General features: G+C 46.5%; 1 protein-coding gene across 4 annotated transcripts in view; it reads left to right on the top strand.

The window, feature by feature from the left end:
* ADAMTS17 (ADAM metallopeptidase with thrombospondin type 1 motif 17) overlaps positions 1–17,181 on the top strand; it is a 385,992-nt gene that overhangs the window by 298,311 nt on the left and 70,500 nt on the right. For all 4 annotated transcript variants that reach the window (XM_047766837.1, XM_047766834.1, XM_047766835.1 and 1 more), the window contains 3 exons: positions 4,325–4,405; positions 14,282–14,439; positions 16,683–16,842. In XM_047766837.1, coding sequence (XP_047622793.1) covers positions 4,325–4,405; positions 14,282–14,439; positions 16,683–16,842 — 399 coding nt within the window. The remainder of the gene's footprint in view (positions 1–4,324; positions 4,406–14,281; positions 14,440–16,682; positions 16,843–17,181) is intronic.

Genomic DNA, 17,181 nt, shown 5'->3' with positions numbered 1-17,181 from the left:
CATTGTTTGATGTTAGCTGTGGGATTTTTGTCAGTGCTTTTACCAAGCTGAAGAAGTTTCTTTTTATTCCTAGTTTGTTGAGTGTTTTTATCATGAAAGAGTATTAAATTTTGTCAAATGCGTTTTCTGCATCCATTGAAGTGATTAGGTGGGTTTTGTTCTTTATAGAATAAATTACATTGATTCATTTTTATATGTTAAACCAACCTTGAATTCCTGGGATAAAATGTACTTGATCATGATCTATAGTCTTTTCTTATGCTGTTGGGATAGGTTGCTGGTATTTTGTTGAGGGGTTTTGTGTGCATATTTGTACATGATAGAGCATTGTTTCTAACTGTGACAATTTTGAAATAACCTAAATGTCCATCAGTAGGGGAGTAGTTACATAAGCCACACAGCAATTTAAATGAGAAATAAGGAGAATGGTACATACTCACATGAATAGATCTCCAAGACATATCATGCTTTTTTTAAAAAAAAAAAGTAGTACAGTATTCATAATGTTATTCCTAACACATAAAATGTAGACAAATAAAAATATATTTATATTTATGTAGATATATGAATAAATAGTAAAATATTTGAATGACTATAATATACCTAACTGATAGTGGGAGGAGAATGGGATTAAGGGGATTTAAGATTCACCTGTATTATTAAAATTTTTACAGTGAAAAAACATATAGGTATTTCTGTAAACTTAAAATACATAAATGTTTACAAACAAAAACTCACCAGTACACATAAATCCATGTCCTAACAAATTTTACTGTAAACCAAGGAAATGTCCTACTAGCCCACAGCATTGTCCCATTCTTCCCACACAGACCTACAAACAACTGGTACAGTTAGAACTTGTGTCACTGAAAGATTAGTAAGAAATTTAGAGAATTGGTACAGGATCAATACAAGTGGACTCGATAGGAAAATGATTCAAAGGACAAGGAGAACAAATGACTGATTAAAAAAGAACTCACCCACAAAATGTTCCCAAAACTTGTGACCAAATGTTATTGCCGTAAATTCCAAAAACCAATTAAATAATATTCTCAATAAACTCACACATAAGATAGATGATCTCAAGGAGGAGGCAATGAAGCAACAGGAGATGAAGCATGGCTCAGCTCAGGAGAGGGGTAGAGGAGGAAAATGAATCTGTTACAGAAACCAAGGCTGTGTAAAACCAAAGGAAAGTGACACTGCTGAGAACACAAGCAAAAGAAGGACAAGACTGAGAAAAATGAGCAAAGCAAAATGGAAATGAACAGGGAATCTGAGGGATATGAGAAAATGAGTTCTAGGGAAGGAGAAAGGAGTCAAATATAAGTAGGTGTCCTCAAAAAAAGTACATCAAACAAATTGACCAGAAATATATAAACACAAGCTCTGATAAAATAATATAGCCTTGTGTCCTAGGAAAAAAATTACAGGAAACAATGAACAGCCTAATAGTTATTAGATTTTAAAGTTAAGAATCTTTGAGCATCTGATCCAAATTTTAGGTAACCAAATAAAGCAAAAACATCAGAATTGGCATCAGACTCTTCCACACTAACATTCAATGGAGCAACAGCCTCCAAGAAAGAAAGTTGACTCAGGGACCTTATTCCAGCCAAACTGGCATTCAAGTACCAGGACAATGAACAGTTTTTTGTTTGTTTGTTTGTTTTTTAACTATATTACAGTTCAGAAACTATAATTCTCTTTGAAAACTATAATTCTCTTTGAAACTATAATTCCCATTTCAAAGAGACCATACTTGAGGCAAGCAGGAATTTATTGGAAAAACTAGGGTAAAAGAACACATAATGAACATTAATTTTTAGGATTAAAACTGAAACACCTTCAGGAATTATCTTAGCAAAAGGAAAATGTTTTAAGTAATACCAGGTAGGAGTGATATTTTAAAAGTTGAAGTGGGATGTCAGCTGAGAGCAGTGTAATTATGCTGATTTCCTCATCTTTTAATTTTCAGAGATTACAATATTTTGCTTAGAACTGACATGTCATATATTAGAGGTATAAATATAATTAAAGGCTTACAGGAAAATAATCAGAATAAAAAAGAAATAGCAATGGACTAAAATGCATTGATGAAGGAAAGACGAGGCTAAGATACTGACCCACACAGCATGTTAGCCGTGATGAGCGTGATTACAGTTAAACTGTTCTGAAGTCTTTGCGTCATTTGGAAAAAACAACAACATGATGATCTCAGTAGATACAAAAAAGCACTTGATTAACTTCAATATCTGTTCCTAACAAAAGCTCTTCACAAACTAGGATAAAAGGGAATTTCCCTAACTTGACAAATACCTGTCACATTCTCACTGTTGACATCATTTTCAGTGGGAAAACTTGGGAGGCGTTCTTCCAACAGAATGAAAAAGACAAGGATACCACTGTCTTGTGTGGCATATAGGGTGGTTTTGTAAGTTCCAACCAGAATGGTGAAAGGAGAAGGAGTTCCAGGCATTAAAGATCAGAAAGGGAGAAACAAAACTGTCATATGGCATGTTTCAGTTAGCTGCATAGAAACCCAGCCAAAATATACAAATTATTATAAATGATAAGAGTATTAGAAAGCCAACTATAGGATGTCTTTTTTAAGAGCAATCTACTTTCTACTGTACCCTTTTATATCTTGTGAATTTTGCACCTTGGGCACACATTGCCTAGCAAAACTCTATTTTAAAGTTGATCTTTAAAACATGTACAAGATCCTGTTCACATAAGGTGATATGTGTGTGTTTGTATGCGTGAGGAGATGCTGAAAAGGCTGGTCACCAAAATAAGGGTAATTTTCTTAGTACAGTAGGGTACAGACTGGTTTTAGTTTTTCACCTTTGTGGTTTGAATTATCATGTACTATATTTGTAATGAAAATAAAGCCATTTTTACTGTGAGAAAATGAGGAAATAAACTCCTCAAAATAGATATTTCCATAATCTCTACATAGTTGAGCCCAGAAAGCTCTCCTTTTGAAAACTCCCCTGCTGATTCTGATGATCCTATTTGGGAACCACAAGGGTAAGATTTACAATCTAATTTGGGATCATCATCTAAATTGCTGAAGCCAACGCATATTGCTTTTGTCTAAACCCCAGTGTAAACCAAAACAAAACAATTGCCAGCCTGTGTTTCAGAACCTCACCATTATGTTGTTAATTGACATACAATTAACAACATTATGTTGTTAATGTGACAACAATGAACACAGTTATGCTCATTAATTGATGCAGTTGCCCAGTTAACCAGGGCATCAGCCAGCCCCTGACCTCCTCCCCAGCAGCCTCAGTCCTTCCCTCCAGAATCGCTGCTAACCACCTGCTATTCTGGGCACATTGGAGGTCAGAGCAGGGGCAGAAGACTCTGGCCTCTGAGGGACCACATTATACATGGAAGTACTCAAGGAAATGGATAAAAATATCTATTGCAATAGTTGCAGAAATGCCCAAAAGGCAGTGGAAGCAGGAAACATGCATGGTATTGAGGCAGGGGTTTTGTCTTTGGGCAAGTAGCCTAGCTTCTGCTGTCATCCCATGGAATCAGGGAAGGGTCAAAGAATCCAGTAGATGAGGTGGCCAGGAGCACTGCATCCATGCTCCAGGGAGGTACTGGCCACCAGAATTCCAGGCTGGCTTGGATTGCTAGGGCTGCTGGAACCAAGTACCACAGACTGGGTGGCCTAAACAAGAGATGCTTACTGCCTCATAGTTTGGGGGCGCTGGCAGTCTGAGATCAAGTCCTCCACAGGCTTGGCTCCTCCTGAAGGTCCCTGTTCCATGCCTCTCTCCTAGCTTCTGGTGGTTCTCTGTCAGTCTTTGGCTTATAGGTTCATCGCCTTGATCTCTGCTTCATGTTTACACGGGGTTCTCTGTGTCCATGTCGGTGTCCCAATTTCCCCCTTTTCTCAAGACATAAGTCTTTATTGGATTAGGGGTCCTCCTTTCACCAGTAGGACCTCGTCTTAACTCATTACATCTGCTACAGTGCAGTTTCCAAATAATGTCACATTCTGAGGTCCTGGGGTTTAGGACTTCGCCTTGTGGATCTGGAGGTGGAAGGGACACCGTTCATCTCATAATACAGGCAAATGGTGCCCTCTGGAATTTGGGCAGCCAGGAGGGTCTGGCCATACAAGACCATTCCTTGTTATTTGATGGTCTTGATTTCTCAGAGCTCTACTAGCCCAGGCTCTGAAATCACCCTGGTGGGGGTACAGTGGTGTGGCGGTGTGGGTTCCGGTGGGCAGTGCTGCCAAGCCTCTGACAAGGCTGGAGGCACGGTTGGTTCACCTGTGTGTGATTTTTCACTACAGGTTATATTGAAGCTGTCATCATTCCAGCTGGAGCGCGAAGGATCCGCGTGGTGGAGGATAAACCTGCTCACAGTTTTCTGGGTAAAACAAAAATGATTTGACTCACAGTTTATGTTCTGACCGTTGATTTGGACCATTGATTGGGGCTCAGGAAAATGCCGAAGGACTGCTCTCTGGCCATTGATTTTATACTCATATTTTCCATGTAAGGATATAAGTAATCAGAGTGGACCAAACAGTGCTGTCATATTTGGCTGAAGTGAGCCACCCCCAAGGGGGATGAAGGGAGAGGGGAGGAGGGTCAGTAGGAACCACTAACTTTGGACAGGAAGGAAAGTGACAGAAGAGTGAGTAAAAGAAGGTGTGAGGAGAGACCTTAGCCTGGGATGCAAGTTTGCACCATCCAACTTGCAAGGAGCTCCTGACCCCCATCAGTGGCTCTGGGGATGACTGCTTATCTGGAAAAAGAATAACCACTCTCAGTCAAATGGAAACCCTCCAAAACACCGCTTTTCACTAAGTACTATGTATCCCAAGTTCCCAGTGACCAACTCTGTTGATTTCAGGTGCAAAAATACCTATTTGTATAGAATTACATTCCATTCCACACTGGTCTTCACTGCCTTTGACAGAACCAGGCTTAAAGCCCAAGAAAATCAATTTAACCCCTTCTTACACACAGAAAATCCTCTGTGTCCTCAACTCAACTCACAGCCTCTCCCTTGGCCCCCACTCAAGCAGCAGGGTAGTTCCAGTGCTAAGTGGGCCTGGAGCTGTTTTTAGTGCTGCCATGGAGGCCAGGATAGAAGTGGCAGGGAGCAGGGCCTGTCTCTGCTCTGAGTTCTCGGGGATGGGGCATGCTATGACTGTGTCATCCCCCCAACTCCCCCCGCCAGCCCTCTTCCAACAGTCCTGTTTGGGTTGGACTTCACGCTGGAGGTGGCTCATCTCTCACCCAGGCACCCCTTGCCTGTGCTGCCTCATGTCTCCTCATCTGTGTTACAAGGTCCTTTCTGAGATTTTGGTTTTTCTAATGTAAGACATGAATTTTTTCTGGCTTCGTTAAGAATTAATTTATTCTGGTGAAAATGAGGTTTACTCGTGAAGCCCTTTTATTTCAACTTTTACCACAGATGTTTAAAAACATATCCCTTTGTCCAAATTCCTGCCTTTGTAGCTACAAAAGCATCTAAGCCTTTCTTTGAAAGGATCTCTACTTGAAAAACCCAAAATCTAATGGGACGGACACACAACAGACCTCCGATAGGCCAGTGTGCCATGAGGAGTCAGGAGGATTTACAGACACTCAGATAACACTCACCTGCACTGGGGAGGGGTGGCCGTGGGAACAGGAGCTTTTGTTCCTAACTGCCCTTACCAGGCTCATGGGTAGGCAACCCCCTGCGGGTCCCTACTCTGTCCCAGGCAGCTGCCCCTCCTCCCAGCTATCACCTGCCATCTTTCTGCCTGTGTCTTTGAGGCTGAAATAGCTGCTGCTATTCCTGCTGCTGGCCCAGGACTTTGCTGTCCCTCAGGTTGACATCCACATCGGTCTTCAGCAGCCCTGTGGTTTGTCCCACCTCTCTGGCATGGACGCTGGCCCAGTCTAGCCTGGCACTCTACAATAGAGCAAGCTTGTAAATGCTTCCAAAATGGGGCCTGTGCTGCTCTCAGCAGCTTCCTCAGGGTGACGGCCTTTTTACTGAATTCTCAAAAGGGCCCAACCCCTCTCTTTCTGCCCGTCTAACCAAACCAAGTCAACTTTACCAGCATTTACTTCAGAAGCCCCATCACCTAGTGTCACCCCCCAAAATTACCCTTTCCAACTGGTACATTGGCCCTCTCCTACCTGGACATGACATTTCTCCTCTGCAGAGGCCTTTGAGGGTGCTGACATCACCTTTGAGCCTCATCCTACTCAAAAATCATGATCCCAGCATCTGAGGTACTGGCACAGTTCCAAGGTCAGCTTACTGGTCCTTCCACAAAGACCTGCCCTGTGAATAAATCCCTTGGCTCTCAGTCCTGCCCTCTGAATCTTCCCAGCACTATTCCTCCAGCTTCGGGTATCTGGTGAATATATAAACTTCTTTGCTTCTTCCTTTCCGTGTGACATAAGAATGACAAAGGAAGAGTTCCCATTGTGGCTTAGCAGGTTAAGAACCCAACATTGTCTCTGTGAGGACTCGGGTTCAATCCCTGGCCTCACTCAGTGGGTAAAGGATTCTATGTTGCAATAGGTGGTAGCAGATGCAGCACAGGTGCAGCTCCAATGTAGCATTGCTGTGGCTGTGGTGTAGGCCCCAGCTGCAGCTCCAATTCGACCCCTGGTCTGGGATGTTCTTTGTGCCACAAGTGTAGCCGTGAAAAGAAAAGAAAAGAAAAAAGAAAAAGGAAGAAAAGAAATGAGGGATGTCAGAATCCTTTAGATCACATACAATTCTTGTGTAAAAATGACTTTTCACTGGAACCCATTGGAGAGCCAACAGGTAACAACTAGTGGATGCCGCCAGGGGAGCCGGCTCCTACAGTGGCCCCTCCAGCTCCCAGAGCCCAAGGACCACACATGCAGATAATTACACTGACATCAGTGTTCATGACTCCCAGTCATTGAATCCAGCTCTGCTTTGCAAACCTGACCCTTTGTCCCCCAGTGTACTGCAGAGCATTGCTGTGCCTCTTTCACCAACAAGTAAACTGAGGCTCTAGGAGTTCAGGAGCTTGTCCAAGCTCCCCACTTCACCTGGGTCTGCTGCAACCCATGGAGCCTCCCAGCATTGCTCTGAGGTGGCCATCACGGCCAGAGGTCAGGGGGATGATTTTTCACTGAAGAACACTTGTTAAACCTGCCCGTTGCTATTGCGTCAGTATGTGGATTTCATAGAAGCAGACTTGCATCCACCACAAGATGGGTTTGATGTCTCAGGATGAATACTCAGCTCCCCAGAAACCCTGGAGCTTCTTGGAATGTTGGAGTCAGCCTCTGTCCCCTTATCATATCTGCAGTCAATCCCAGGATCCCAGGGTCCTGGTGTGAGCACAAGGGAAATCCAAAAGTGGTCCCCACTCGTTAGGTTTCTAAAGTGTGTTCAAACGAACCTTGTTTCCACCCGGGGCTGGGTGCTTTGGAAATCAACCCTAACTTTGAATGACTCTCACATTTGCTGGGAGCAGTTCCTAAAGAATTCCACCCCACCTGCCTTCAACCCACGCTGCCTGGCTTTCTGCTCAAAACCACCTGGAACAGGAAATGCCTCTGCAGTTTGCATCCATAGCTGGGAATGGAGCTGGCCGAATTCCGAGGGGAAATAAAAGGAGCTGACTCAAGGCCAGTATTAGAAATAGGTTGAATGTGGGTCAAGTCTTCCACTGGAATCCAAGAGGGAGAGAGACAGAAAGGAGCCCAGCTTCACGACAGCCCTGCCAGAGGAGGGCATGTGGACAGGGTCCGACCTCCGGCCAGCTCAAAAGAGGAGCCCTCCCATCAGGAATGCCCCCTCCTGGCTCCCAAGAAAGGCTCATGGTCTCGCACAGAGCCCGGAAGTCCAGGAACAGCATTCCACAGAGAGGTGGGAGGGCCCGGATGGAAATAGACCAAACAGACATTGGCCTTGTGACCTCACTGCCCGGGGCTGTTGAGGTTTCACATTCCCTTGGTAGCAAAGCAGGGCATGTACCCATCTTCACCCCTGCAAAAGTCTCTCTAGCTCTTGAGGGGCTTCTAATGGCTTCTGGGCAAAACACACCAAGGCAAGTACTGTTATATCCAGCCTCTGACTGAGGCGGGTCAGCAAGTGAAAAATTTCTTCCCCTGCAAATCATAGAACTGAGTCACTCAGGAAGTCCCTTTGTTCTTAACCCTCCATTTCCCTGTCAAAGCAGAACATTTGGAATGATCTTAACAGGTCCTGTTGAGTTTCTACGGCTAAAAAATCCTATTTTCCAATATAGACTAATCTCAAAATGCTTATAGTTGAAGGGGGTTTGCTTATACCATTGATGCCCAGGGATTGATAGGGACCAGAACTTCTGGGATCCCAAAATTATTTAGTTTGGAAGGTGGAAAAGAATACATTATGTAGAGGGCCTTGGGCCCTGGAGTTTTGAGCTCTCGTAAAACTGGCTCTGTGGTGGAAGCGCTGGGGATGGGCCAGGCGTGATCTGCACCCTCGTGTTCTGGAGCTGGCAAGACCACAAGAGAGGTTCCACATTGAACCTGTTTATTCACTGTCAGTAATGATCTTTATGTTCCAGCAGACTTTCTGAGGCCATAGTCTTGCCCTTTTAAAGGAGGGGCAGGTGCTAAATGCTGATTCTAGCAGGAAGTTCTGACTTCTCAGCATGGACCACAATGGCCTGCAAAGTGTGACTCCTGCTATGCCACTCACACTGGAGTCAGTAGGTTTGCTGTGATCCCTGTGACCCATGGATGCTGGCCTCCTACTTATAATTCTGCCTCTGTGTGAAGGATCAGCATCACGGTCAACTCTCTTGAGGAGGGGATGCTGGCTTTCAGATGAGGGCGGGGGGGGGGGTGGAGGTGGCTGAAGAGGGTGGGTGCTGCATTTGCAGTGCCTGAAAGCTTGCGGCTGCCGTGGTGATGACCGCAGCAGAGCTTGGGCATGCAAAGTTTATTCTTTCTGGGACCATGAGAGTCCCCTCCCACCCACCCCACGCCACCCCTACCCACCACATGCACATCCATCCCCTGAAGTGTGAGTATGAGATTTCACCAATTCAGCAGCTGTAGACCAGGACCTCCAAAGGAGAGACAGGTGCCTTCAGAAGTCATAGGGTGCCCGGGCAGCAGTATGTGAATGGAAGAGCTGTGCATTTATGGAGGACACGTGGGTAACTTGAAATCTGTCGTTGGGGGTGCATTTACACACCTTGTGTAGCGACAAGCACTGTAAATCTAAGTTCCTTTCTCCAGGAGCTTGTCGCCAGCACTTCACTGTCTGGCATGTGGTCCCTCCCGTCACCCCACCCCTTCTGCAGCTGCTGGCCTTGTTCTGGAAGAGCTCATGAGCCACAGCCTGCCTTTCTCACTTCCCTTCCACTCTTCCTCATCTGCACTTACTCCTCCATGGCCTCCCCAGCCCACCCTGCAGACGACCTCCTGAAATGTCTCTTCCCCCGCCCCCAGCTGGGCCCTGCCCTGGTGGTGAGAGGGGGGCACGCCCCCAGCCCCAGCTGACTCTGCATCTGTCCCCTGTGCCTCACCTACAGCAAGCACCTCTGCTGGCAGAGGCGGGGCTTCCCTAGGCGGCTCCCACCCCACTGTCCAGCGTTTCTGTGGATGGTTTTTTAATCGGCTCCAGGTGCACCCTCCTGCACTTTCCCCAGCCCTTCCCACTCTTGACCTACCAGATGTTTGACTTTTGGCACGGACGTGGGGTGGTTTTCAGTTTATAATCCAGTAAATCCTTTTAAAGCACCCTAGAAACAAGGCCAAGGGAGAAAGAGCCACTTCATCCTGAGCAAAGTGCTGGACGGGAGCAGGACCCAGGAGAAAGTTTAAGGCCTGGATAGAGTGTGCTGGGCCTTCTGAATCTCCGAGGTGTGGGGTGGTGGGGGTACTAAGCTTACATTAGTAAGGATCCTAGGGTGATTTCTAGGAATCTATACTAGTAATTTCCTCTCTTGACCTGCACTGCCCCTATCATGGTTAGGAGTATTTATTTATTTATTTATTTATTTATTTTTAGGGCCATACCCATGGCATATGGAGGTTCCCAGGCTAGGGGTCAAATCAGAGCTACAGCTGCCAGCCTACACCACAGCCACAGCAATGCCAGATCCAAGCCTCATCTGCGACCAACACCACAACTCAGGGCAATGCTGGATCCCCAACCCACTCTGCGAGGCCAGGGTTCAAACCCTCAACCTCATGGTTCCTAGTCGGACTCATTTCCACTGTGCCATGAAGGGAACTCCAGGAGTTTTCAAAAACCAGCCTCCAAATGTCACATGTGAAAGCTAAACCCAGTTCTCAGTTTATGAGGATTGGCTTCAGGCCTGGCTGGATCCAGGGGTTTAAAATAATGTCAAAGGGAATAGTGTCTATCCTGGTACTGCTATCCTCTTTCAGTTGACTTTAATCTGGGGGCATCTTCTCATGTACTGGCAGATTCAGATTTAGTTTCTGGGCAACCTGTGGAAAGAATGCTGTTTCTTCTCAAGGTGAATGAAAGTCTTAGGATTGACGCTTACTGTCGAGAGTTGGCTGATGGGCCTACTCCTGGATCTGGGGTGGAGTTTGGTGTCAGCCCCACATGACTAAGGGGAGGATATGTCCCCAGAGGCTCCTGGGGGTGTCATTATTTGCAGGAGGACAGGGAGGTGGCAGGCAGCAACACACTAGATGTTCACAGCCGTAGACAGAACAAGGTCAGGGCGTGGCTCCCGGCACTGAATGCAGGCATCAACCAGGGCAGATGGTTGGGCCAAGACGGGAGGAGAGCAGCCCCAGGTCTCTGTGTGGGACATGGGTTCTGTGGGGCAGCCCCAGCATGATTTGTGGTCAGCATATGGCTTTGAAGAAACTCATTCTGCTCATCTATGTTGCAGGGTTCTCAATATGCTCAAATGTCTCTGTTACCAACCAGGGCTCTTGGCCTCCTTAACCAATAGAAATTGATGAGACCAGGCAAGAAATTTAGGCAAGGCTTTACTTTATTGGGGCCCCTGATGCAGCAGGGCAGAGTGAAAATAACAAGTTCCCTTGCTCCCTCACTCCTGGAGGAGGGGGGCAAGCTAGTTCCTTATCTGCAGCAAGGGTAGGGGTGGGTCCAGGGCTCAGGCCAGAGGGGTGGCTTAGGTGGTCTGCCCACCCATTTGGTGGTGGTGTGTGCAGGGGGCATGTGTAGTACCCTGCTTTTGCTCTGGGCTCTTCAGAAGTGGCAATTGGTCTTTTTAGATTTTTTTTTTTTTTTTGGTATCTTATTGGCCATAATTTGCTCCAACTGTGCAGGCAAGCAGTTATTTTTATTCCCTTACAGTTTCTTTTATTTTGTTGCTTGAGAAGATGTTTGTTCAGGTGTAGGCACTGCAGCCACTCAGCAAAGGATCCCAGGTCCCAGCCTGTCTCATCCCCACCCCACTAACAATGACAGCAATCCTTTTCTCTCCTTCTCTCACTTCCTCTTCCCAGTCAGACCCCCGGTGTCTCTTCCTCTTCTTCCTGCTTCTCCACACAGGGCAGTGTAGTGTGCCTCCTTCCCTCTAGCTTGGCGCAGAAACTGATCTTGGTAAGGAGACAGCTGCCCACGCTGCCTGTGCTCCAGGCTGCCTCCTCTGCCTGCTTTTCTTGCCATCTCAGCTCAGTGTGCCTCCTTCAGAAGGCCTTCCCCACCCGCCCAGGCCCTGTTGCACACACATGGACCCTGGACTCACCTCTGTTGTGGAGCTTCTGAAAGGGTACCCGTGTTTCTCTGTTTCCTCACCCATCTCCCTTCCAAACGTTGAGTTCTCTGGGGCAGGAGCTGTGTCTTCAGCACCAGCTACGAGGTCCTCAGAAAAAAATTGAGGGACCCATGGCAGTTGTGTTAACTGCTCCCTATACTTCCCTGACTTGACTTTACTGAGGCTTTTCTCTTTTTTTTGTTTGTTTTGGTCTTTTTTTTTAGGGCCACACCCATGGCACATGGAAGTTCCCAGGCTAGGGGTCAAATTGGAGCTGCAGCTGCCAGCCTATACCACAGCCACACCGGATCCTTAACCCACTGCATGAGGCCAAGGATCAAACCCTTGTCCTTATGGGTACTAGTCAGGTTTGTTACTGCTAAACCACATCAGGAACGCCATCAGAGGCTTTCCTGAGATGAATCTGGGCACCCATTTGTCTGTCTGCTACTTTCCGCCAGCCTGCACTGATTCTGAAAACCAGATTTACATAGGGATGTGCCAGAAACAATTTTACAAACCTTCAGAGAAGCTGAAAGAACAGCAAACACCCATACAGCCTTTACCGAGATACCCCAAGAGCTAACGTGCCCAAGACATTTTTAAGTTATTAGTGCACTGGAAGCTGTGGAAAGCTGTAAGGCTAGTTTTTTTGTGAGGGTCTATAGGACATGAGATCCTACTGTGACTTCAGCCTGGAATTTGTTCTTTAAGAACGAGTGTGACATTTGCACATATTAGTGTCATAAAACTCTAGACTGAGGCTTTAACTTAAAGAATGTGGGAATGAAAATGGCCAGCCTGATAAAGAGTGCTGAGCTTGGTCTGTCTGGGTTCAAGTCTCCACTCTACATCTTAAGAGCTGTGTGACTTTAGGTAGGTTACTTAACATCTCTGTGCCCCCATTTCCTCATCTGTGAAAAGAGGAAAATAATCCCCTACCTTAGAGAGCTGCTGGGAAAGTTAAATGGGTAAAAGCATATGGAGGAGCTAATCTAGAGAACCTGACCCTTAAATGGCGACTTGCAGGCAGTGGCTGAGGAAGAGAAAAAGGAGCAGAAATCAAGAGTACCCTAACATTCTCACCTCCTTGCAGGAGCCAAGAGATGTCAATAGTGGGTAGAATTTCTTGAAGGGAAACACTGAATTCAAAGTGGTGGGGTTGTCTCTTTCCAAAGCCTACCCTGGAGTCTGGTGTTCCTCAGCTGCTCACTGGGAAGCCACCCTATATGAAACCATTCTGGAGGCTGCTGTGCTAGAAAGCAGCCCTGCCCAGGTCTCCTGGCAGTTTCCATAAGCACATGGCTGCTCCTCGGCAGCCAAGAGAGCCTGCTGAATCAACCAAGTGCTTCAGGCAAGGGAGCAGAGGCTGGCATCCCCCAGCAACTCATGGCCAGGACTGGCCCCACTGGGTCCCAACCCAGCCGGGGGTTTCAGCTCTCGTTATCCAAAATCATTATTAAATGAAGGCATTTTATTTCTGGCCTCATAGGAAGGAACAGGGAAGGGATAGAACCTGATTTCACCATTCGTGGATGGACCAGGGTCCCAAAGTGATCAGGAGCCTCTGGGGGTATCAGGGGGCATTGGCTGCACTTGCAGAGAGCACCAAGGGTCTTATTTTTTTGTGACATAAGACTTGCTGTCACCTACTTGAATTTGCCACCTTTTCCTAAATGCCAGAGTAGGTTCTAGTTTTTTGGTTTTTGTTTTTTGTTTTTTTCCTTTCCTAAATAACAAAATAATTTCATTGCAGAGTGCTCCCTCTTGGGAACCACACAGCTCCAAACCAAAGTGAGGAAACATCCAAAAAAGTCACTGATGAGCATTCAGATAATAATAAATGTATGACTTGTGTAGAAAACCAAATCTTTGCTATGGCCAGTCAGCAAAATGGTGATTCCTTGTTTCTTCCAACACACTTTGTACCGAGTATGAGAGAGCCAAGTGTGACCCCGAAGGCCCCTGCCACCCACAAGGCCTCAGCTGACTGTTACAGCTGTATCCATAGGCAGCTCAGGATTCTCATGTTTAGTGGAATGACCCTTCTTCCTTGATGGGGCAGCTACTTTACTAATCTAGGGCCATCAGACCCTTAAGTGACATTGGAACTAGGCTGCCCTCTAAAAAGCCCCAAGTTGGAAATAGTAAAATGAATTGATGACTCTTGCTAAAGTTGCAAAACCCATTTTGTAGCCTTGGCCATATTAAAATAGAATCCATTCATCAGACAGAAAATCCTCTACCCTTTAAGTCTAGTGAAATGTGATCGAGCATTAGCTGTCTCCATCCTCTGGTGCCCCCGTCGCGTGAGTTTATTCTGAGACAGCAGACCATGCTTGAAGATGCAGTTTCTGGGAGGGTCCTGGGGTCAGGAGCTGTTTGCTCCCGGGAGCTGGGCTTCTGTTCTCAGCACACAGAAAGCCCCCTTTCTCTCTGCAGGGCCCCCCTTCTCCCCTGTGGGGGTGGAGGGTAAGAGCTGCAAGCCACCACTCAGGATACCCTAGCTCCAAAGACAGATTTTGATTCCATGGCATCCTGTTTTCTTTCTAGCTCTCAAAGACTCCAGTAAGAGATCCATCAACAGTGACTGGAAGATAGAGCTCCCTGGAGAATTCCAGATTGCAGGCACGACGGTCCGCTATGTTAGAAGGGGCCTGTGGGAGAAAATTTCCGCCAAGGGACCAACCAAAATGCCACTGCATTTGATGGTAATTTGCTGTTCGTTTGCGTTTGTCTTGAGACTGCCACCTCCAAAAGCTACCAGTTGACTTTTTCCCTGGGACCCTGGGGGAGGCGGGACACCAGGCGCCTCCTCCCAGGCCACCTGCTGTTCAAGTCTCTCTTGGTCTTTTCTTATCTCATCCCTTTTGCCACAGGCTTCAAAACTATGCCCTCTCAAAACTTTGCCCTGGCTCTTCACTGGTGGAACTCCCATCTTTTTCAAAAGGAACCACCTCTGGGAAGGAAATGCTTAGATATGTGGCCACCAGGGAGACTTGGCCTCATTAAGCAGGCAGCCCCACTCAGAGCGTGTGTTTTAATATCAGATGGCAGAGATCTGCTCCTCAGTTTGTATCTCCCCAGTGGAAACTGCCTTTTGGAAATGAACTGTTAACTCTGCCTCCAAACCAACATCACTCTTATTTTCCAGACTCAGTTTGCAACAAGCATTCAGGAATGGAGGGAGAACCAGATTTTATGGGACCATTTACTCGCCAGGTGGTCTCTGTGGCATCTGGCCAGTTCAGGGCACTCTTGTCTTACCTATTGTCTCAAGGAGGACCGCATGCAAACCATTGAAGCACCTGGTTCAGGTTCCTTTGAGGAATATTAAAGATCTCCAGGGAACTCGTTCATTGGGTTAAGGATATAGCGTTGCTGGTCTCCTCAGGAGATTTCCTCCAAAGAGCTGTGGTATGGGTTGCAGACACAGCTCGGGTCCTGCGTTGCTATGATGTAGACTAGCCGCTACAGCTCCAATTCACTCCTAGCCTAGGGACTTCCATGTGCTGCGTCAGGGTCCAGAAGTTTCCATGGCTAACTTCTGATAGCTCATAATTATTGATTCCATGTCTCTTTCTAAAGAACGGGAATTAAGACAGCTTCTGTGTCTATAATCAAAGCACATTTTTGTCCTCTGTGTTTGCCAAAGCCTCTACTTAGAGATTCTTTTCTCCCCATTAATTTGTGTCTCTGGCAGACTGCAGCCGTTCAAGCTTAGGTGGCACCCAAAGATTCCCAGGCCTCCTCCCAGGAAATCTCCTGAGGAGACCAGCTCTGCATGTAAGCAGAGGTATCACCCACAATGGCCCTAACCCTGTTACACTTTCTGATGAGAGTGAAGGGAGCCAGTTTCCACAGATGACATCAATGTCCAGAAATCTATCAGCCCACTAAATCTACTAGAGCCTTGCAAGTTGACTTCCGGTTCCTAAGAACCTGTACCTAAGCCATTTCTTTGTGATTAAGTCATTTCCTAAATAAGTCAGTGGGATAAATCCTCCTGCTTAGTCATTCAGAGAAACTAAAAGATGAAGCAAAAGACAAGATAAAACCCAGAGAGCAGCGTCCTGTTAGCATGTGGATTTGCTTTGCTAGCAAACACCAAGATGGGTCTATTTCCCTTCTTTCCCCAAAGCTTTCATAAACTGTGAGGGAATCATCAGTCCGTGAAAGCCAATGCACAGCCTGGATTCATTCAGACCATGATAAACAAAACTCCGGGAAAGCAGCAACTGCCAGAGCTGAAGTTTCTGCCCTCTCAAACATGAACCACTTTTCTCTCTTGAAATAGGACTTCACGTTTTTAAGCCTAGAAACAAGAGGTGCCCCTGTACCCCTGCATAGAAATACATTGTCCTCTAACCGAGGTGTGCACATTGCTTGCACCCGTAAAGCCATGGGGACCTGCATTTGAAACCAATTACACACACGCACACACAAATTATACGTGGCTACAAAATTGCATAAAATTGGTTTCATATGGATTCTCAATTCACCAGTCTTATTCCCACACTGAGATAATAAAGATCTCTTTTAAAGAGGTTTTTTTTTTCTTCAAACTGGAGGCATTTTTCCAAATGCATTACTGCAAGTCTATTTTCTTAGAGAAGTGGATGTTTATTCAGTTTGGGCTGCTCTTAGCACCCCTCCCCCACCCTGCAACCCAAGCCCTGGGAGGGCTGAGAGATGCTTAGGAGGGAGGGCGGCCTCTGTCGTCCAGCACCATCCACCTGGCCCTCCCTAGGTCAAGTCGGGTGGAGTACCCCCGAGCATCTGGGGAACCCGAGACTGAAATAAACCCCCTCTGTTGGACCTCTTGTAAAGCCCCCAAAAGAATGAGTTCCCTCTGACAGGGAGGCAGCCGCAGTAAGGCTTGGCCTATATATTCAGCAATCCTATGGGCTTTCACTTTATTTCAAAATGACCTTTTATTTTGCTGCTGATCCAGGTGTTGTTATTTCATGACCAAAATTATGGAATTCATTACGAATACACCATTCCTGTAAACTACACTGCTGAAAATCAAAGTGAGCCAGAAAAACCTCAGGACTCCTTGTTCATCTGGACCCACAGCGGCTGGGAGGGGTGCAGTGTGCAGTGTGGAGGAGGTGAGAACCCGGGGAATGGGCTCAATGGGTATGGGGTTCGCCCAGGGGAAGGAGAAGTGAATTCAGAGCACCCTGTGGCTAATGCACAGAGCCTGGGAGAGGCTACCCGTAAAACCATTACGTCCATGGGAATATAAACACGCCCATTGCAGATCTCTCTGCCGAAGGCTTGGTCAGGGTCTTCCAAACTCACTGTGTTGGGGTTGTACCCACCCAGCTGGTTTGCCTGTAGCACAGGGCCCCGGGACTCTGACCTGAGTGGAGGTTTGGCTGATATATGTCTGTGTCACAAGTGGGACAGGTGACTGTGGCAGTGAACCTAACATACCTTCATCTGTT

The sequence above is a fragment of the Phacochoerus africanus genome, chromosome 2 (assembly GCF_016906955.1).
Source record: "Phacochoerus africanus isolate WHEZ1 chromosome 2, ROS_Pafr_v1, whole genome shotgun sequence".
Classification (NCBI taxonomy): domain Eukaryota; kingdom Metazoa; phylum Chordata; class Mammalia; order Artiodactyla; family Suidae; genus Phacochoerus; species Phacochoerus africanus.
This window is presented reverse-complemented; position numbering and strand designations above follow the sequence as displayed.